Below are 22,924 nucleotides of genomic sequence, written 5' to 3' on the forward strand. Positions count from 1 at the left end.
AAATCTAACACTATTGAAAAACTGTCTTTGAAAGGTCCCCTCCCTCATCCATTCTGCAGCTAGACCTCCTTTGGCCAAGAATATATCAATAACAGTTATTTTCATTATAAAATGATAGGCTACAGCATGTTTGATGTTGCTGCACTATTGCCTGCAGAAAGGTGCAACATCAGCAAAACGGGTGTGCTGCATACCCATTAGAACTGCGCTACTGGGACAAGACCGTGCCAGTGATTGACAGGGAGACTGTCTACGCCAGTGACTGACAGTGGGAAAAGTTGGAACACAACACACAATTACCCATGTACATCACTTTATTTCAGCGTGGAAATATTACAATTTAAAATAGCCATAGTCAAGTTATAACTTACAAAAATCGCTTGTGTCTATCACGTATGACAGGTGTAATATATAGCCTACAATTAAACAACCCTACTGCACCAACCAATTATGTCGTCAAAATACTGTCGCTGTAGATTAATTCATATAGAAAAAAAGAGAAAAGCAAAAAAAGATGTCAAGAGAACATATCAGCAGGATGGAATTTAAAAAAGGAGCCTTGTGCTCTGGGAGACGGCCATAGTAGCACTCTACTGTCCGATGCTGCCGCCTGGTGGCGAGACTTCACATCACTTGGGACCTGAGAGCAGATAGGTGTCATGAGGTGTCATGAGATGTATTGGTTTCATAAATAAAAATGATACATACAAATCAGACATTTGATAAAGACCAATATGGCAATGAAAACAAAGATATAGATGATTTTTACTTGTCACAGCCCCTGCCTCTGCCTCAGGTACTCCAGCAGGCCTAAGAGAGGAAAATTGAAAACAAACTAACAGGTAAACCACTAGAGCAAAATCACTACTTGGACAGTGATTAAAAAGTTTCCAGTACCTAACCAAGCCATCTAAACACTAAAACATATGGGGGAAATGTATTAAAAATCAAACTGAGTACTGAAGCTTCTAACTGTTAAGAAACTTCTAAAAAAGATCCTCTTAAGAGTCTAGAGATGACACTTTAATAGCCTTACAATGAATTCAGTCAAGGTCTTCTCTGCCATGTTATCAACACTGTATCTCTTCTTTGCCCAACTTACCGTGACTTCGGACTTGATTTGCATGGGCATTTCCGGCCTGCAGAGAGAGAGAGAAATTAGTGTGAAAAAGAGCTACTATGATGGAAAGCTGATATACTCTGATGATAGCCTGAGCTGACAGGACTCTCTCCATCCTAGATGTCAAAGACACATGCCTGCTAAACTAACACTAGAATCTGGAATGAAGATACTGCCTGCTAAACTAACACTAGAATGAAGATACCGCCTGCTAAACTAACACTAGAATGAAGATACCGCCTGCTAAACTAACACTAGAATGAAGATACCGCCTGCTAAACTAACACTGGAATGAAGATACCGCCTGCTAAACTAACACTAGAATGAAGATACCGCCTGCTAAACTAACACTGGAATGAAGATACCGCCTGCTAAACTAACACTGGAATGAAGATACCGCCTGCTAAACTAACACTGGAATGAAGATACCGCCTGCTAAACTAACACTGGAATGAAGATACCGCCTGCTAAACTAACACTGGAATGAAGATACCGCCTGCTAAACTAACACTAGAATGAAGATACCGCCTGCTAAACTAACACTGGAATGAAGATACCTCCTGCTAAACTAACACTAGAATCTGGAATGAAGATACCTCCTGCTAAACTAACACTAGAATCTGGAATGAAGATACCGCCTGCTAAACTAACACTAGAATGAAGATACCGCCTGCTAAACTAACACTAGAATCTGGAATGAAGATACCGCCTGCTAAACTAACACTAGAATGAAGATACCGCCTGCTAAACTAACACTAGAATGAAGATACCGCCTGCTAAACTAACACTAGAATGAAGATACCGCCTGCTAAACTAACACTAGAATGAAGATACCGCCTGCTAAACTAACACTAGAATGAAGATACCGCCTGCTAAACTAACACTAGAATGAAGATACCGCCTGCTAAACTAACACTGGAATGAAGATACCGCCTGCTAAACTAACACTGGAATGAAGATACCGCCTGCTAAACTAACACTGGAATGAAGATACCGCCTGCTAAACTAACACTAGAATGAAGATACCGCCTGCTAAACTAACACTAGAATGAAGATACCGCCTGCTAAACTAACACTGGAATGAAGATACCGCCTGCTAAACTAACACTAGAATGAAGATACCGCCTGCTAAACTAACACTGGAATGAAGATACCGCCTGCTAAACTAACACTAGAATGAAGATACCACCTGCTAAACTAACACTGGAATGAAGATACCGCCTGCTAAACTAACACTGGAATGAAGATACCGCCTGCTAAACTAACACTGGAATGAAGATACCTCCTGCTAAACTAACACTAGAATCTGGAATGAAGATACCTCCTGCTAAACTAACACTAGAATCTGGAATGAAGATACCGCCTGCTAAACTAACACTAGAATGAAGATACCGCCTGCTAAACTAACACTAGAATCTGGAATGAAGATACCGCCTGCTAAACTAACACTAGAATGAAGATACCGCCTGCTAAACTAACACTAGAATGAAGATACCGCCTGCTAAACTAACACTAGAATGAAGATACCGCCTGCTAAACTAACACTAGAATGAAGATACCGCCTGCTAAACTAACACTAGAATGAAGATACCGCCTGCTAAACTAACACTGGAATGAAGATACCGCCTGCTAAACTAACACTGGAATGAAGATACCGCCTGCTAAACTAACACTGGAATGAAGATACCGCCTGCTAAACTAACACTAGAATGAAGATACCGCCTGCTAAACTAACACTAGAATGAAGATACCGCCTGCTAAACTAACACTGGAATGAAGATACCGCCTGCTAAACTAACACTAGAATGAAGATACCGCCTGCTAAACTAACACTGGAATGAAGATACCGCCTGCTAAACTAACACTAGAATGAAGATACCACCTGCTAAACTAACACTGGAATGAAGATACCGCCTGCTAAACTAACACTGGAATGAAGATACCGCCTGCTAAACTAACACTGGAATGAAGATACCGCCTGCTAAACTAACACTGGAATGAAGATACCGCCTGCTAAACTAACACTGGAATGAAGATACCGCCTGCTAAACTAACACTGGAATGAAGATACCGCCTGCTAAACTAACACTGGAATGAAGATACCGCCTGCTAAACTAACACTAGAATGAAGATACCGCCTGCTAAACTAACACTAGAATGAAGATACCGCCTGCTAAACTAACACTAGAATGAAGATACCGCCTGCTAAACTAACACTAGAATCTGGAATGAAGATACCGCCTGCTAAACTAACACTAGAATGAAGATACCGCCTGCTAAACTAACACTAGAATGAAGATACCGCCTGCTAAACTAACACTAGAATGAAGATACCGCCTGCTAAACTAACACTGGAATGAAGATACCGCCTGCTAAACTAACACTAGAATGAAGATACCGCCTGCTAAACTAACACTGGAATGAAGATACCGCCTGCTAAACTAACACTAGAATGAAGATACCGCCTGCTAAACTAACACTAGAATGAAGATACCGCCTGCTAAACTAACACTAGAATGAAGATACCGCCTGCTAAACTAACACTGGAATGAAGATACCGCCTGCTAAACTAACACTGGAATGAAGATACCTCCTGCTAAACTAACACTAGAATGAAGATACCGCCTGCTAAACTAACACTAGAATGAAGATACTTCAGCAACTGATGTGTATAGAAGTTGGAATATTACAAGACCCTATCCTATCCAGTAAAAAATATCCAAACTAACTGCTTGATTATTCTAAATGATTATTTGGACAGAACACTAAAGACCCAAAGCCTTCTCTTTGCACATGTGCAGTAGCAGGAGAGAGGGCACTCCCTCTGTCCCCTGTGATGTCTATGACTAATGTATGGGCTGATTAATGTAATGGATGCCTGGAGTAAGAGTTAGGGTGGGTGGAGGTCTCCAGCTATGCCTGGGATGGGGTGGATGAGGTCAAGGGCAGGAGATGAGGAGGGAGGGGACAAGGCTGCATAGTGTCCAGGCCAGTTTTAGTCAGTGCCCTAGATGTGAAGATGTCTACAGGGTAGAGAGGTGTAGGGTGTCCTGGGGGTCTGGGCGTTGTGCAAGGCATGTTGGCCTGCATCCCAGCCCCCAGCAAGTAACTGATCCCAGGCTTGTTTATAAGGACTGGACTGGTAAAGAGGGGCTGTCCAATGGATCAGCATGTTGAACAGTGCAGAACTACAATAATTATGGAATGAGATTGGTACAGTAGAAATAAACGTATGGGACTAATCACATTTTATTTCAATGGGTAATTTCAATAGAAGTGTAATACTTCAAATGGTATTTTAAGTATAACCGTAGTTGGGCCGACAGACTTACTGACGATGAGGACAATGCCCATGACAAACAGTACCACAGCGAAGATCAGTCCACCGATCCTCAGAGATTCATAGTCTGAAACAGAAACACATTTTTATCCCTACACACTAAGGCCCATTACTACAGAACATGTGCAAAGCACAGTGTAACTTAAAACATCTTATTCAGTACATACGCAAAGCTATGCAATTATGACACCATCAATCACATTCCTGAGACAATTCAAACATACACTCCTACTGTATATGCCACGATTGATAAATCCATCAGGTTCACATCTATAGATATCTATATTCTGATTGATATTACTGCCTCAAACATAGAAGGATATTCACTGTAAGAGCTGATATCATATAATGTGTCTGTGAATGCATAGACCTACTGAAGACAGGATAGAGCAATGAACGGGTTTGATGGCAGAATCTCTATTATGGTTGTGATGTGTTTAGAAATGAGACTACTACAGCAGAGTGCGAGGGACTAGAACTGTTTGCCAGTTGAACTCCGGAAGCGTGGCCCGATGGGTCAATGTTTTCCGACGCTCCTGGAAAAATGGAGGGAAAACGCGAGCCCGTCTTGACCTCCCAGATATTTCCTGAGAAGTGTCACGTTCGCCCCCAGTGGAGTTAGTCCATGTTGATCCATCCCCCACTCACCGTAGTGAAACGCAGCATCATAGTCTGGGGCGGGGAATACATGAAAACCAGATACATTTAGTGAGTGACCGCATTTTGTAGAATGTTATTATTCACAGTTATTCAATCTACATTGAAATTGCAGCTATAGTATTAAAAAAGGGACATTAGACCACTTGTCCCCTCGCCAGCCAAAGCAGATTGAAGACAGAGCTGCGCATGAGGCCAGATGGAATGCATTGTAAAGGATCCACTGGGAGACTTCTAAAACATTGTGTCCCTAGTGGGAATTACATCTCCTTTAAAATCACACGCATTCATAGTGGTCCCTTTCAATAGAAACTTACACACCATGTTCGGAGCTAAACTAATTCAAACCTCAACTGAGTTGAGTGCAACTGGTGTGAAAAAGGCAAGTAACCAAAAAGTATGTGATTTAACTCTTTGCCAACATGCTCTTTAAAGTGAAATACAATTGGTACAATAATGTTCATTTGAAACAACAAGAAACCTTTACCTTTTTCATCCATCGTCAATGCTGGAAAACAAAAGACAGAAAGCATTAGTGATTGACAGACATTAACTCTGTGTGCTTGGTGTGAACTACGAAGCTTTTATAACTGGTTTTAGGCTCTATTTACTTTCAGAACTGTAGTCAAGTGTTCCAGAGGTTTACATTGAATGTAAATAATGACTACTATACACATGATAATAAAGACTGGTTGTACTTTTCTATGCCTTAAAAAAAAAAATGGTCCACTTGTACTGAAGGTTAAGGAATGGGGCATGCACTTACAGATTACACCACTGGGTGATGTGATACACAGTGCATGCTTTTAAATACAATCTGGCAACACTCAGGTGGCTCTCTCCTCATAAGAGTAAAGGGGAAGCAGCAAAATGCAGTGTACAATAAGCAGCTCTGTTGAAAGCAGTGGAAATGCTAATGCTACAATGATGCAGGACACCACAGAGTCCTGATGCATTAATAACCATACCCACTCTGCAGTCATTTCCTAAGGCGAGTGACCCATGTCAGCTCAAGTAGGTGCTGTAATAAAGCAGACTTCACTGTGTGTGTGTGTGCGCGCGCACACGCACGTTGGCTTGTGCAGAGCGAGTAACCACATCTTTCCTCACAATACCATTAAGAATCTAAATCACATGGATGTCACGTTATCTGGATCACCAAACAACAAATAAATGACTCCTGCTTCGTTGAGTACAGAGGTAATAGAACCACTTCTTGAAGATTCCAAGGTGTAGTACAATAATCACTGCTCAGCTCTAACAAGGAAATGCTCCTCTGATTGGCTCATCTCGTATCTGCTGACATTTTCATTTTTTCTTCTAAAGGATGTCATAGAACGACAACCCGAGCCAGCAGGGCTTTTTATGGTGCAGTAGATAAGCCTAATGTCCGACAAACACTTCCGTTTGGTGTCATTCCTCTCCATTACCAGGGGAACTCATATCCTGCCCAAATCACCCTGTTGACTGTGGAGAAAAACTACTAATGTAGGGCAATCTGCTCAGGAACAAGTCAGCACAACACAACCCAAAGTGCAGTGTAGGACTGCCTAGCGCCACATGCTACTACAATATGGGAGGCTTGGCTGCACACCAAATGACCGATTACTAAAATCCCTCACATGAGAAAAAGGCTAATCCTGGCCAGGAAAGCAAAGGCTCTTTCTTACACCAGTCTAGATGAGCCCATTTCAAATGAACTGGATTTAATCATAACTTGAAATCCTTACACAATAGTATGTAAATATAGTTGCGCAATATGTAAGTACAGACAGAGCAAAGCTAGTTACTCTGCAGAGAGCCATACTCTAGGGCAGGGGTATCAAACTCATTCTATGGAGGGCCTAGTGTCTGCTGGTCTTTGCTTTTTCCTTTCAATTAAGACCTAGACAACCAGGCGAGGGGAGTTCTTTACTAATTCGGGCGGAGTGAAAACCCAGACACTCGGCCCTGAGAAAAAGGCTAATCCTGATTGAAATGAGTTCGACACGTGTGCTCTATGGCAGAGTTTCCCAAACTCTGTCCTGATACCCCGATGATGAGATATTTCAATCAAAAACCAAAATGTGCACCCAGAGGAGACCCCAGGACTGAGTTTGATGAAACCCTGCTCTAGGGCAACTGACCAGCCAATAACAAATATGTCTATGCATTCTCAGTGCCCATTCCAAAACAGACAGCATGTTTCTCATTCCTTTATGACAACACTGAGGCATCCAATAAAACAAACTTACCTGGCATGTCCCTGCCTATAGATGACCCTGTTAGTATAGACAGACCAGCTCATTCTTTAAATCACTGGCACTCTTAAGACACTACAAGTTTGCTAAAATATGACACTACACACTTTCCTTTATCACACTGCAGTGTCTCCCCTACATGCATTGGCTGACACTGTAAAATAATAAATACATTATATATGCCCCAGGAACCACCCCCTCCCTCACTAACTCTGCCACCACTGCTGAAAAACACCACACTGTGAATGACCTCTCCAGTTTCTCTACAGACAGCCATACTCTAGGACAGGGTTTCCCAACCCCACCCACCCCCAGACATTTCACACTTTTGTTTTAACCCTAAATGGACACACCTGGTTCAATTAGTCAACTAATCAACAACTAATCAACAACTAATCATCAACTAATCATCAACTAATCATCAACTAATCATCAAGTAATCATCAAGTAATCATCAACTAATCACCAACTAATCATCAACTAATCATCAACTAATCATCAACTAATCATCAACTAATCATCAACTAATCATCAAGCCTTTGACTAATTGAATCAGGTGTGCCCATTTAGGGTTAAAACAAAAGTGTGAAATGTCTGGGGGGGCTAGAGGAAAGGGTTGAGAAACCCTGTTCTAGAGTATGGCTGTCTTGAAGCCCCGGACAAAAACACCAAGTTCAACTCATCGAGGATTCAATGTTTAGTTGACAAGTTGAATCCGGTTTGTTAGTCCAGGGCTACAATAAAAATGTGTAGTGTAAAAAACAAGGGTTATTAGAGGACTGGAGCTGGGAAACACTGCTCTTGGGCAACTGATAAGCCAACAACAAAGATGGCCATGCATTCTGTGTCCATTCCAAGGCTGACTGACTGCATTTCTCATTCCTTTGGCACAACTGAGGAATCCAATGCACTGCAAACTTACCTGGCATCTCCCTGCCAAATCCTGACCCTGTTAGTACAGACAGACCAGTTCATTCTTTAATCACTGGCACTCTGAATAAACATTACACTTCCCTCAACGACAATGTGAACGCTCCTCAGTCACCATTCAAGTGCTGGGGTCAAGTATTTTGAGAGAGAAGCTCAAACAAAAAAAACAGTGAGAGGGAAAAGCTCACCCAAAGCAGCAGGAACACAGGAGCAGAAGGCCACCAACAGAGAGAGATCCATGTCACCTGGAGACAAAGGGAAACAACCACCAGAAACATGAAGGACCTCCCAAAGACAAGAGACTGAAAGTGTAGGAGAAAAATGGCAAAACAGAAAGCAAATACTTTAGTTGAGAACCAAGTTCAATCCCCTGGGGGGACTCAAGTTGATACATGACAATTACATATTTCAAGCATAATGTAATGGAAAGACTTCTGGGCTCATAATGAGGAAACATAACAGGCTTACACAGTTGTCCTGACCAGAAGAGTGTTGAAGTTCTCCCACCACCAGTGTCTGACAGGTCTGGTTGTGGGGGGAATAGGTGCAGATCCCAGTGGTTTAACATCAGCCTTGTTGCTGAACACATACAGCTTTGTATCTGAGGGGACCAGCAGAGCTAGTCACAAAATCCTGCAACTTTAACACGTCACTATCAAAGAAAGGACTGTTCTTGAAATCACGCCAATCTCTCTCAAGAAATGAAACTACAGGGAAAAGGTACATCTATAGAATTATTCTTGACTTCACATTCCTTGTTTGTGCCCCTGACCGTGGGGAGGAATTAAACATTTAGGTGACGCTTTCAAACAACCCCAACATCTTGTGATCTTATAGCTGACCTGTTATGGAGGCCATGGTCTGTTGCTGCTGGACTTAAACAGTTCTCCCATGATCTCTTTATGTTATTAGCTCCTGACTCGGGGTAAGGGAAGAGGGGGCTATTTCAGTCTCTGCACCGTAGAACACGGGTGTCCTGTCCTGGCAGTTAGGGGTGCAGGGAGGAGAGACCCGGGTTGAGTTGCACTTGATATTTGGTCAGTGGGTTAAAGACATACAGTGCCTTCAGAAAGTATTCACACCCCTTTACTTTTTCTACGTTTTGTTGAGTTACAAAGTGGGGTTAACATTTATTTAATTGTAATTTGTTAACGATCTACACAAAATACTCTGTAATGTCAAAGTGGAAGACAAATTCTAACATTTGTAAAAAATATATATATAAAAAAATATTGTGAAATAAATTAATATCTTGATTAGGTAAGTATTCAACCCCCTAAGTCAATAAATGTTAGAATCACCTTTCGCAGCAATTACAGCTGAGTGTCTTTCTGGGTAAAAAGCTAAGAGTTTCCACACCTGGACTGTACAACATTTGCCCAATATTCTTCTCAAAATTCTTCAAGCTCTGTCCAATTGGTTGTTGATTATGGCTAGACAACCATTTTCAGGTCTTGCCATAGATTTTCAAGTAGATTTAAGTCAAAACTGTAACTTACTTGGCCACTCAGGAACATTCACTTTCTTCTAGGTAAGCAACTCCAGTGTAGATTTGGCCTTGTGTTTTAGGTTACGGTCTTGCTGAAAGCTGAATTAATCTCCCAGTGTCTGGTGTAAAGCAGACAACCAGGTTTTCCTCTAGAATTTTGCCTGTGCTTAGCTCCATTCCATTTCTTTTTTATCCTGAAAAGCTCCCTAGTCCTAAACGATTACAAGCATACCCATAACATGATACAGCCACCACTATGCTTGAAAATATGGAGAGTGGTACTCAGTAATGCACTGTATTGGATTTGCCCCAAACATAACATGTTGTATTCATGACAAAAAGTGAATTGCTTTGCCACATTTTTTGCAGTATTACTTTAGTGCCTTGTTGCAAACAGGATTATGTTTTGTAATATATTTATTCTGTACAGGCTTCCTTCTTTTTACTGTCAATTAGGTTAATATTGTGGAATAACCACAATGTTGTTGATCCATCCCCAGTTCTCTCCTACTGTATCACAGCCATTAAACTCTGTAACGGTTTTAAAGTCACTACTGGCCTCATGGTGAAATCCCTGAGCGGTTTCCTTCCTGAGTTAGGAACGACGCCTGTATCTTTGTAGTGACTGGGTGTATTGATACACCATCCAAAGTGTAATAAATAACTTCACCATGCTCAAAGAGATATTCATTGTCTGCTTTTTAAACATTTTATAAATGTTTTGACCCATCTACCAATAGGTGCCCATCTTTGCGAGGCATTGGAAAACTTCCCTGGTCTTTGTGTTTGAAATTCACTCTGAGGGACCTTACAGATAATTGTATGTGTAGGTTAGAGATATGAGGTTGTCATAAAAAAAATTATGTTAAACACTATTATTACACACAGAGTGAGTCCATGCAACCTGTTAAGCACATTTGTTACTCCTGAACTTATTTAGGCTTGCCATAACAAAGCAGTTGAATAATAATTGACATTTCCGCTTTTCATTTTTTATTAATTTGTAAAAAAAATAAATAGAAAAACAATTCCACTTTGACATTATATCTAGATATCATTACATCTAAGTTTCAACCATTTGAAATTCAGGCTGTAACAACAACATTTGGAAAATGTCAAGGGGTGTGAATACTTTTTGAAGGCACTGTAACTCAGCTGTTTTTTTTTTCTCAGCTGGAATGTGCAGTCACTGCTCACGACGGCATGCCGCATACCGCTACAGTCTGTTTTTCACACATAGGCCATTCTTTCTACAGATGTTCGTCCAAGCCCTTCTAGATTTTCACATCAAGTGTTAACTGGCCGTGGCTCTTAAACCAAACTCCCACACTGGAGTTTTGTTTGTGGAGGCATTGGCACCTTAGGCAGAAAGTGTCCTGAGTTTTGTTACAGACAGCAGATAAGCCTAAATGTTTCTTTAAACAAAATCTTGTTTGTTGGAGAGCTGCAGAAAAATGTACTCACCTGACACTAATCTCTAGGGAACTGTGAGCATATTTGATTCATGTGCAGAACATGATTGTGGGATTGTGGGATAATTGAACAGTGAACATACAAATTAGCCATATTATATATCTAATTATGTATTCATTGCATCACCTGTCAAATTAAGTCACTGTCCTCAGGACTTCTGTACAACTTCTGTACAACTGAAATATGATAATTAAGAACTACTCTGGCAGCAGATGAGGTGGCAGAACTCATACTATACATTATGTAGATTTCCATATGAAGAAATACCATACTGTGATGGGCATCAGATGGCCTGTAGTTAACATCATAATTTGACATAGCCATTAAAACGATTAGCCCCAATGACTCTGATCAGAGCCCGTCTTTTGGCACAGACCCTATCTGTTCCATCCCTAGCCCAAGGCATAGAGAAGCTGTTCCATACGGCGACTATAACTATTCATACTTTTGGTTTCTGAGTTGGAGCAGTGCGGCATGGTTTAGAGAGAAACAGGGATTTAAACACTCAAACCAGGGCTTAAGAACAGGACTAACAACAAAGGACTGCCAATCAATATCTTAATCTGCCAAATGCTGCAAGAGTTATAGCAAAGGCCAATAATCGTGTTTGTTACAGCATTCTACTATAAAGAAGACTAGGCTCACCTATGTGGACACATGCTCGTTGAACATCTCATTCCAAAATCATGGGCATTAATATGGAGTTTGTTCCCCCTTTGCTGCTATAACAGCCTCCACTCTTCTGGGAAGGCTTTCCACTACATGTTGGAACATTGCTGCATGGACCTACTTCCATTCAGCCACAAAAGCATTAGTGAGGTCGGGCATTGATGTTGGGCAATTAGGCCTGGCTCGCAGTCAGAGTTTAAATTCATCCCAAAAGTGTTCGATGGGGTTGAGGTCAGGGCTCTGCAGGCCAGTCAAGATCTTCCACACTGATCTCAACAAACAACTTCTGTATGGACTTCGCTTTGTGCATGGGGGCATTGTCATGCTGAAACAGGAAAGGGCGTTCCCCAAAAATGGTGAAGCGGGATTCATCACTCCAGAGAACTGCCAACTAGCAAGTGTATTCACTGATATTTTCAACCTCTCCCTGACAGAGTCTGTAATGCCTACATGTTTGCTCTTTAATTAACCATCTTATATATAAAACCTTATTTGTTCATCGAAAATTGTCAATATCTCACCACTGGTTAATGAGAAGGGTGTGCTTGAAAGGATGCACATAATTCTGCAATGTTGGGTTGTATTGGAGAGAGTTTCAGTCTTAAATCATTTTCCACACACAGTGCCTGTATTTAGTTTTCATGCTTGGTAGGGCTGAGAATCCACTCTCACATAGGTACATGTTTGCAAAGGCCATCAGTGTCTTAACAGCGCGATTTGCCAAGGTAAGATACTCTGAGCGCAGCCCAATCCAGAAATCTGGCAGTGGCTTCTGATTAAATTCAATTTTCACAGAACCACTTGTTGCATAAACGTAATGGACAAATACCAAAAGCTGTGCCAGGCCCGCCACGTCTGTTGACTCATACAGCAGTAACGCGGACGCTGCCACGGATATGGCTTGTATGCGAAGCAGTAATTGTTTTAAAACATCTCCTGCCATGTCACTGATGCATCGTGAAACAGTGTTGTTTGATGAAGGAATTGTCTGTATAGTTTTTTGGGCCTTTCCCCCAGCATTGTCCCAGCCATATCCGCAGCAGCAGGAAGAATTAAGTCCTCCACAATAGTATGGGGCTTGCCTGTCCTAGCCACTCGGTAGCTCACCATATACGACACTTCTAGCCCCTTCATATTAATGGTATCTGTTGCTTTTATACATGTCTTACTAATTGAAAGTCATCTTTATTCTCGCTCAAAAAACTCCCTTGGCTTATTTTTCAAATTGGCATGTTTTGTTTCTAAATGCCTGCGCAAGAGTGAAGGTTTCATTGAGTTGTGAGGTAGTACTTTTACACATATAACACACTGTGGCTGAGGAAAGGCACTACTCCCAATATAAGTGAACCCCAAATCAATGTAGTTCTTATCATATTTAATATTTGCACCTCTTTGATGGTCCAACGTCCCTGTCTGTTGTCCGGTGCTTTTCCGGGCTGCATCAGATTCACAACTGTCAGTGTCCATGGTAGCTGGGTTAACATCAAATGTAGAATTACTGGTGTTATCATCGGATGTGCTCGTGGAAGCAGAACAACTTGTGTCGTCGACAGGTGCAGGTGTAGTACTGCTGGTAGTACTACCAGTAGAGCTGGTATGCGTCTCTATGGACGCGGCCTTACTTTTTTTAACCATTTATCCATTTTCGAGCAAACGGAATGAGCAGCAGCTACGTTTAGCTACATACGGACCGTTAGTGGAATTCCCATGAGAGAGTAACGGTTAATGTGATTGGATGTTAATTATTTGACTAGGCTACCTGTATTTGACCTTGTGTTGTTATTTTGCTGAACACTAGATGGTTTCATTTTATTTTTTGGCAGTAAAACGAGGCTACTCAGGTGAGAAAAAAAACTCAACAAAATGTATAACCCATTGGAAAATATAAATGGACTGTTTGAATATGTGAAGATTTTAAATGTTTTTATTTGCATACCACCCCAACAGATCCACAGATGATGCAATCTCAATCGTATGCCACACTGCCCTTTCCCACCTGGACAAAAGGAACACCTATGTGAAAATGCTGTTCATTGACTACAGCTCAGCATTCAACACCATAGTGCCCACAAAGCTCATCACTAAGCTAAGGACCCTGGGACTAAACACCTCCCTCTGCAACTGGATCCTGGACTTCCTGACAGGCCGCCCCCAGGTGGTCAGGGTAGACAATAGAGGTCGACCGATTAATCTGAATGGCCGATTAATTAGGGCCGATTACAAGTTTTCCTAACAATCGGTAATTGGTATTTTTGGCCACCGATTTGCCGATTTGTATTTATTTTTTAAATATTTTTTTTTACACCTTTATTTAACTAGGCAAGTCAGATTAAGAACACATTCTTATTTTCAATGACGGCTTAGGAACGGGGGTTAACTGCCTTGTTCAGGGGGGATTCGGGGATTCGTTTTTGCAACTTTCTGGTTACTAGTCCAACGCTCTAACCACCTGCCTTACATTGCACTCCACGAGGAGCCTGCATGGCAGGCTGACTACCTGTTACGCGAGGGCAGCAAGAAGCCAAGGTAAGTTGCTAGCTAGCATTAAACTTATCTTATAAAAAACTATCAATTTTAACATAATCACTAGTTATCGACACATGGTTGATAATATTACTAGTTTATCTAACGTGTCCTGCGTTGCACATAATCGATGCGGTGCCTGTTAATTTCTCATCGAATCACAGCCTACTGCGACAAACGGGTGATGATTTAACAAGCGCATTTGCAAAAAAAGCACTGTCGTTGCACCAATGTACCTAACCATAAACATCAATGCCTTTCTTTAAAATCAATACACAAGTATATATTTTTAAACCTGCATATTTAGATAATATTGCCTGCTAACATGAAATTGTGTCACTGCCCTTGCATTCATTACCTGGCTCGTTGCGAACTAATTTGCAAGAATTTTACATAACTATGACATACCATTGAAGATTGTGCAATGTAACAGGAATATTTAGACTTAGGGATGCCACCCGTTAGATAAAATACGGACCGGTTCCGTATTTCACTGAAAGAAAAAAACATTTTGTTTTCGAGATGATAGTTTCCGGATTCGACCAAATTAATTTTACATTTACGTCATTTAGCAGATGCTTTTATCCAGAGCGACTTAATGACCTAAGGCTCGTATTTCTGTGTGTTTATTATATTATAATTAATTCTATGATTTGATAGAGCAGTCTGACTGAGCGGTGGTAGGCACCAGCAGGCTCGTAAGCATTCATTCATACAGCACTTTCGTGCGTTTTGCCAGCAGCTCTTCGCAATGCATTGCGCTGTTTATGACTTCAAGCCTGTCAACTCCCAAGATTAGGCTGGTGTAACCGATGTGAAATGGCTAGCTAGTTAGCGGGTGCGCGCTAATAGCATTTCAAACGTCACTCGCTCTGAGACTTGGGAGTGGTTGTTCCCCTTGCTCTGCATGGGTAACGCTGCTTCGAGGGTGGCTGTTGTCGATGTGTTCCTGGTTCGAGCCCAGGTAGGAGCGAGGAGAGGGACGGAAGCTATACTGTTACATTGGCAATACTAAAGTGCCTATAAGAACATCGAATAGTCAAAGGTATATGAAATACAAATCGTATAGAGAGAAATAGTCCTATAATTCCTATAATTACTACAACCTAAAACTTCTTACCTGGGAATATTGAAGACTCATGTTAAAAGGAACCACCAGCTTTCATATGTTCCCATGTTCTGAGCAAGGAACTTAAACGTTAGTTTTCTTACATGGCACATATTGCACTTGTACTTTCTTCTCCAACACTTTGTTTTTGCATTATTTAAACCAAATTGAACATGTTTTATTATTTATTTGAGGCAAAATTGATTTTATTGATGTATTAAGTTAAAATAAGTATTCATTCAGTATTGTTGTAATTGTCATGATTACAAATAATAATTAAAAAATAATTGTAAAACAAATCTGAAAATAAAATAATATATATATAAAAAATAAAAATAGGCCGATTAATCGGTACTGGCTTTTTTTGTTCCTCCAATAATCGTTATCGGCGTTGAAAAATCATAATCGGTCGACCTCTAGTAGACAACAACACGTCTGCCACGCTGATCCTCAACACTGGGGCCTCTCAGGGGTGCATGCTTAGTCCCCTCCTGTACTCGACTCCAACAACATCATTAAGTTTGCTGACGATACAACAGTAGTAGGTCTGATCGCCTACAATGATGAGACAGCCTATATGGAGGTCAGAGACCTGGCTGTGTGGTGCCAGGACAACAACCTCTCCATAAATGTGAGCAAGACAAAGGAGCTGATTGTGGACCACAGAAAAAGGCTGGCCAAACAGGCCCCCATTAACATCGACGGGGCTGTAATGGAGCAGGTGGAGAGCTTCAAGTTCCTTGGTGTCCACAAACACACCAAGACAGTTGTGAAGAGGGCACGACAACACCTTTTCCCCCTCAGGAGACTGAAAAGATTTGGCATGGGTCCCCAGATCCTCAAAAAGTTCTACAGCTGCACCATCGAGAGCATCCTGACCGGTTGCATCACCGCCTGGTATGGCAACTGCTCGGCATCTGACCGTAAGGCGCTACAGAGGCAAAGCTTCCTGCCATCCAGGACCTATATACCAGGCGGTGTCAGAGGAAAGCCCAAAAAATTGTCAAAGACTCCAGTGAACCAAGTTAAACTTCTCTCTGCTACCGCATGGCAAGCGGTACCGGAGCGCCAAGTCTAGGACCAAAAGGCTCCTTAACAGCTTCTACCCCCAAGCCATAAGACTGCTGAACAATTAATCAAATGGCCACCCGGACTATTTACATTGACACCCCCACCATTTGTTTTTACACTGCTGCTACTCGCTGTTGTTATCTATGCATAGTCACTTCACCTCTACATACATGTACAAATTACCTCGACTAACCTGTACCCCTGCACATTGAATCGGTACCAGTATTCCCTCTATATAGCATCATTATTGTGTTTGTTTTTGTATTATTTTTTACTTTATTTGGTAAATACTTGAACTCTTTCTTGAACTGCACTGCTGGTTAAGGGCTTGTAAGTAAGCATTTCACCATTTCACTGTTGTATTCGGCGCATGAGACAAATAACGTTTGATTTGATTTGAACGTGTTCCACTGCTCCAAAGTCCAATGGCAGTGAACTTTACACCATTCTAGAAGATGCTTGGCTTTGCGCATGTTGATTTTAGGCTTATAAAGCTCCCGACGAACAGTTATTGTGCTGACGTTGCTTCCAGAGGCCGTTTGTAACTCGGTAGTGAGTGTTGCAACCGATGACAGATGATTTTTACGCACCTTCAGCATTCGGCGATCCCATTCTGTGAGCTTGTGTAGCCTACCACTTCGCAGCTGAGCCGTTGTTGCTCCTAGACATTTCCACTTCACAATAACAGCACTTACAGTTGGCCGGGGCAGCTCTAGCAGGGCAGAAATCTGACGATCTGACTTGTTGGAAAGGTGGCATCCTATGACGGTGCAACATTGAAAGTCACTGAGCTCTTCAGTAAAGCCATTCCACTGCCAATGTTCGTCTATGGAGATTGCATGGCTGTGTGGTCAATTTTATACACCTGTCAGCAATGGGTGTGGCTGACCTAGCCAAATCCACTAATTTGAAGGGCTGTCCAAAAACACAATATATACAAAAGTATCTGTTTGGGCTTCTTGCGGTCTACAAATTATTTGTAATTATATTCCGGCCCACTGACCATACGCTCAAGTAAAAATTGTCCTGCAGCTGAATCTAGTTGATGATCGCTGCCATACAGTGGCTTATGTCATGTATGCTATTTCTAAACTGTCTTGCCTCGCTAAAATATTTGAAGCCTTGATGAATTCTTAGCTAAGATCTTTGTTACCTACCTTTCTTACCTATTCTAAATGTACATTAATTGGGTTTTAGACCAGGTCATAGCATTACCTCTGCTGCATCCCTAGTTATGTGGTTTACTGTATGGATAAAAGGCAACATTGTGCTGCCCTCTTCATTGACCTGTCAAAGGCTTTTGATATTGTTGATCACTAATTCAGAGTTAATTCAGAGTCTTTCTTCAATTGGCCGGAGACCAAGCTGCATGTAACTGTTTTAAAAATCACTTGACCGATAGAACTCAATGTGTATCTACTGATGTTATTAAATCAGGTTACCTGTAAATTACGAAAGGTGTCCCGCAGGGGTCGATCAGTTACCTAAAAGTTTATTTACTTTTCTTACACCGTATTTGTGGAACAAGCTTAAAAGCTCTTAAACTTGATATTTTGGTGTCTCTCGGGCAATCCAGAAACATGAGGACCTTATTGCTGATGAATGTGTTTGTTTTTATGACCATGTTTTTCTTTCTATGTGCATTTTGTATTTATATTTTGATGTGTGTATTTTATGTAATTTATGTAATTCAGGACTCATCTGTAAAATATACCTTCGTCTAAATCGGACTCCCTGATAAAATAAAGGTGAAATAAATAAATACAAAATGTATGGTCACGTGCTCTCAAAGATATTTAGAAATCGTTCAAATGTAATGATATGGGGAACATTCTATAGACTAAATGTTCTTAAACCAACGGAAAACATGGCTTACTTGCAAGGCTATTTAAATACATTTTGCAAATTATACACAAACTTTAAAGCTGTGCGCACAGGTCAATAACAGTTTCTTCCCCAAAGCACATGTATAACAGCCAGTCAGAGCAGTCACGTTGTTGTAGCCAAGTTGTTCATATGTTTTGACGGGGAAAATTGCCTTTTGGTAAACGATTTATGGCAAATGAAAACAAATTACCTGTCAGAAGTCCAATTAATGGAAAAGAGGTGACTGGAGATTAGATGAATAATAAAAAGGCTTAGGTCGCTGCCTTGCCTCCGCTCCTTCAGAAACAATGTTTCTTGTGTTCTAATTTATCGACACAAAAAGTCCGCTTTTGAAAAACTGATAAAACACGATTTAATGAGCGTACTTAATGTACAGAAATGAATGAAAATCTGGTCCTGAAATGTTTCTCCTGAAACATCCAGCAAAGTTTTCGTAGTCTGGTATATTTGAGCGTGGCGAGGGAAAGAGGGGGGAGGGGGTTAGGGGTTGGTCTGAGAAGAAATGCAATCTGCCCTCCAAAATTACCCTGCTACTGAGGGGTAAACAACCTTACCGCCAACTCTATTTTGATGTTTGTTTTTCACCACCATTTTCACATTTTCGGACAATTTGTTGTACACCATCCTAAAACGAAAATACATGCTATAACGCTTGCTTGTTCTGTCCACTATGATTAATTTGCTCCCATTGGAAACGACAGTCTGTGGTCTATCTTGGGTTAGTAATACAAATCTCTTATGATGCCTTTGCAGCTGAGTGGAGGACACTTTATGTACAACTACGCGCCGGTCCATGGGTGACACGAGTGCATTACCGGGAAGGCACGTCCATCCTAGACAATAGTGCAGATATAGCGCCCACTATCGGCTGTTTAGGCTACCCAGAATCGGTTTTAGGCTGTTTAATAAAATAACAATTGTGTGCCTTTATTTGGCATTTTGAAACTATTTTCCATATAATTATTTCACAGTTCAAAACAAGTTTAGCACTGTATGTTAGGTCTGAGTGAGGTAACATTTTCAGTGGGAGTAAAATTATTTCCTAAGCATGCAGAAAGTGGGGTATAGTCTTTTCTATTTCTAAGATTGGCCCAGCAGTTGTAAGGTTGGCCCAGCAGCTGTAAGTTTGGCCCAGCAGTTTCGAACAGAGACAACAGAACAGTCAGTTCCAAGTTAGTGGGAATTAGGCTAGAACAAAACAAGAAAATTACAAACCTTAGAAAAAAACTAAAGGCTACGCTTGGTTATAGGTTACGCCAACTTGGCTTGGGCCCTAAAAAGTTAGCTACATGCTATCCCACACATCAAGACTTTTCCATGTAGGCCTACTGCCATCAGTAGCCTGCCTAGCCCTCAAATCATTGAGTAATAGCCTCAAGTGGATGTTGAACTACAGGCGAAAGTTCTGAATCCAGTTCAACATACACTCAAGGGCTCACCATGGCGGGGCTGTCCATGTGAGCTATACATTCAACTTCTGCATAAAGTTCAACATCCACTCGAGGGCTCCCTTTTGCGGGCTGTCCAGGTGCACTATACAGTATATCTTGGAGCCCTCGAGGGGATGTTGAGCGGGATTCAAGGATGTCTCCGTCAGGGGGAGCCACTGCTCAACTGGATGCGAAAGTGTAACCAGATCTCAACAGATTCTGTGGTGGTTTGCATTTTGCCTGTACATTTCATAATAAAAAAATGGACTGTTTTTAAGACATTCATTAAGATTAAACTTGACTGTTATTGTTGCCAACAATTATTTTGTATGTAGCAGTCGAGCTAGCTAGCATGCTAGCTATCAATCATAATGGGTTTGGTTAGCTAGCTAACTAGTGTCGTCAACCAGATTAGCATCTGAATTCGAATTATTTTGAGTGTAATGTAGTTTGGTGACACTAACCACATTTCCATCCAGTTTTTATGGGAGTAAAGTCATACCTTATTAAATGAAACCATGACAGCTGTCATGGAAACAGGACGTTTCGGTACAATTTTACAAATACCGACACATAATTTGTTGGTTTGACATGGTGGGATCTGTTTGTGTCAATAACATTAATTATGCAAGAAATTACGGTGGAAACGCCTTTATGTGCAAATATTGAAAGAATAATCATCATTGAAGTAAATTTGGAGTCGTGATGACATGGTGTGTGGTCCTCCCACTACGACTGGAAAGCATGTAGTTTATTAGGCTACAGATTAAATAAATGATGATGAACTTCACAGGGTGGTGAAAGTGCATGGTATGAACTTTATGCTCCTTTCCAATAAATGTTGAGGGGTCTTATTCTGGTGACATGATGATTGATGCTTGACTGTCGTTTGACAAAGAAAAATATTCCTGCTCTTATCCACAATAATCTCATCATGTAGACTAACCTACCCGCAGAGCCTACCCGCACTGTATCTGCAAGCTGTTGGCTAGAGTGCACATGCCAAGAGTAAGCACATTTGCTATTTAATGCAACAGTTTGTGACAAAACTATCGGTAGAGTTGAAAATGCAATGGAAACACATTGAATTTTCAATTTTTATATGGTACATGAAAACTAAAAAGTGTGTGCACTATGTCATCACACACTTTTATCCTCAACGTGTCAGTTTGGTGGAAACATACCACTGGTGGGGAAAATGTGCACATTTTCTTTATGAGGATTTTAGAATATTCCCATGAAAATCTGTCGGCAGGTTTTAGATGGAAACCTAGCTAGTGTCCGACTTTTGGCTGTCACAGATGCACCTCCCCGACTTCACTTGCCGACTTTCATCTACAGTTGGCTTCCTTGAGCTTACTAATTGAACACACCCCTTTTCTATCTGTTCCTTCCATAGAGATAGATAGGGAACTCATTTTTGTATCTGTGCCATTATAGCATTTGTGACAGCATGGGCAGGGCCATTGAGCAGTCAACTGCCTTCTTCACGTTCGGCTGATCCCTCCTGGTTGGTAATAATAATGGCGCTGAAGGAGATGGCCGCCGTTTTATGATCCCGTAACCAATTGTGCTACTGTGTATGTTTTCTTTGCGTTATTTGTAACTTATTTTGTACATAATGTTTCTACCACCGTATCTTATGACCGAAAACAGCTTCTTGATATCAGGGCAGCAATTACTCACCCCGTACTGAAGGAATTCTTCTTCTTCAACGAGTTGGATGGGAAGGATTTACGCCAGACACTCGACAAGGCCCTCATCCCCGTCATTGGCAGGAGGAAAAGACGGAGTTATCGTGGATGACGGTCCGGATGCCTTGTAAGGATCCGTCGCCGAGAGGGAAATCTACCTTTGCCATCGGTCCTATTAGCCAACGTACAATCAATCCATAATACAATAGATGAACTACGAGCAAGTATATCCTACCAACAAGACATTAAAAACTGTAATATCTTATGTTTCACAGAGTCATGGCTGAACGACGACATGATTAACATACAGATGGCGGGTTTTAATTTTTTTCAGTAGGATAGAACAGCGGCCTCTGGTAAGACAAGGGGCGGCGGCCTATGCCTATTTGTAAACAACAGCTGGTGCACCGTTTTTAAAGGTTTTGCTCACCTGAGGTAGAGTATCTCATGATAAGCTGTAGACCACACTATTTACCAAGAGAGTTTACATAAATATTTCTCGTAGCTGTCGATATACCACCGCAGACTGATGCTGGCTTTAATGCAGGGAAACTCAAATCAGTTTTATCTAATTTCTATCAGCATGTTAAATGTGCAATCAGAGGACAAAGAACTCTAGACCACCTTTACTCCACACACAGACGCGTACAAAGCTCTCCCTCGCCCTCCATTTGGCAAATCTGACCACAATTCTATCCTCCTGATTCCTGCGTACAAGCAAAAACTAAAGCAGGAAGCACCAGTGACTCGGTCAATAAGAAAGCGGTCAGGTGAAGCAGATGCTAAGCTACAGGACTAACTTTCTAGCACAGACTGGAATATGTTCTGGGATTCTTCCGATGTCATTGAGGAGTACACCACATCAGTCACTGGCTTCATCAATAAGCACATCGATGACATCGCTCCCACAGTGACCGTACGTACATACCCCAAACAGAAGACATGGATAACAGGCAACATCCGCATGGAGCTAAAGGGTAGAGCTGCCGCTTTCAAGGAGTGGGACTCTAACCTGGAAGCTTATAATAAATCCCGCTATGCCCTCCGACGAATCATCAAACAGGCAAAGCATCAATACAGGACTAAGACTGAATCGTACTACACCGGCTCCGACGCTCGTCGGATGTGGCAGAGCTTGCAAACTATTACAGACTACAAAGGGAAGCACAGCCACGAGCTGCCCAGTGACACAAACCTACCAGAAAAGTTAAATTACTTATATGCTCGCTTCGAGGCAAATAACACAAACATGCATGACAGCACCAGCTGTTCCGGACGACTGTGTGATCACGC

At 41.5% G+C, this 22,924-nt stretch overlaps 1 protein-coding gene and 1 long non-coding RNA gene across 8 annotated transcripts; both read right to left on the reverse strand.

Annotated features, from left to right (window-relative positions):
- Positions 1 to 296: 296 nt before the first annotated feature.
- LOC115182769 (FXYD domain-containing ion transport regulator 6) lies at positions 297 to 19,113 on the reverse strand. 7 transcript variants are annotated; one of them, XM_029744236.1, is made up of 10 exons: positions 19,062 to 19,113; positions 8,476 to 8,532; positions 8,280 to 8,306; positions 7,352 to 7,378; positions 5,605 to 5,625; positions 5,109 to 5,132; positions 4,453 to 4,527; positions 1,103 to 1,139; positions 770 to 810; positions 297 to 640 (listed from the first exon to the last, which is right to left on the reverse strand). In XM_029744236.1, the coding sequence occupies exons 1-10, from the start codon at positions 19,096 to 19,098 to the stop codon at positions 630 to 632; spliced, it is 357 nt and encodes a 118-aa protein (XP_029600096.1). In that variant the 5' UTR covers positions 19,099 to 19,113; the 3' UTR covers positions 297 to 629. The 7 variants fall into 7 exon arrangements, with proteins under 7 accessions (XP_029600096.1, XP_029600107.1, XP_029600079.1 ...); XM_029744247.1 differs by lacking the exon at positions 19,062 to 19,113 and adding an exon at positions 18,698 to 18,987; XM_029744219.1 differs by lacking the exon at positions 19,062 to 19,113 and adding an exon at positions 8,756 to 8,899.
- LOC115182828 (uncharacterized) lies at positions 1,386 to 4,446 on the reverse strand. The gene is made up of 2 exons (XR_003873891.1): positions 3,743 to 4,446; positions 1,386 to 3,710 (listed from the first exon to the last, which is right to left on the reverse strand). It is a non-coding gene; the product is annotated as an uncharacterized LOC115182828 (long non-coding RNA).
- Positions 19,114 to 22,924: the final 3,811 nt, after the last annotated feature.

Source organism: Salmo trutta, chromosome 3, assembly GCF_901001165.1.
Source record: "Salmo trutta chromosome 3, fSalTru1.1, whole genome shotgun sequence".
NCBI classification, from domain to species: Eukaryota; Metazoa; Chordata; class Actinopteri; order Salmoniformes; family Salmonidae; genus Salmo; species Salmo trutta.

Bases quoted from the DNA above. Each gene is read 5' to 3' on its own strand.
- LOC115182769 (XM_029744219.1), bottom strand. From the start codon at position 8,876: ATGTGTTCAGCAACAAGGCTGATGTTAAACCACTGGGATCTGCACCTA. The intron at 8,533-8,755 runs GTAAGCCTGTTA...CTTTGTCTCCAG, and splicing joins CTTCTGGTCAGGACAACTGT to GTGACATGGATCTCTCTCTG. The intron at 811-1,102 runs GTAAGTTGGGCA...TTCCTCTCTTAG, and splicing joins AAATCAAGTCCGAAGTCACG to GCCTGCTGGAGTACCTGAGG.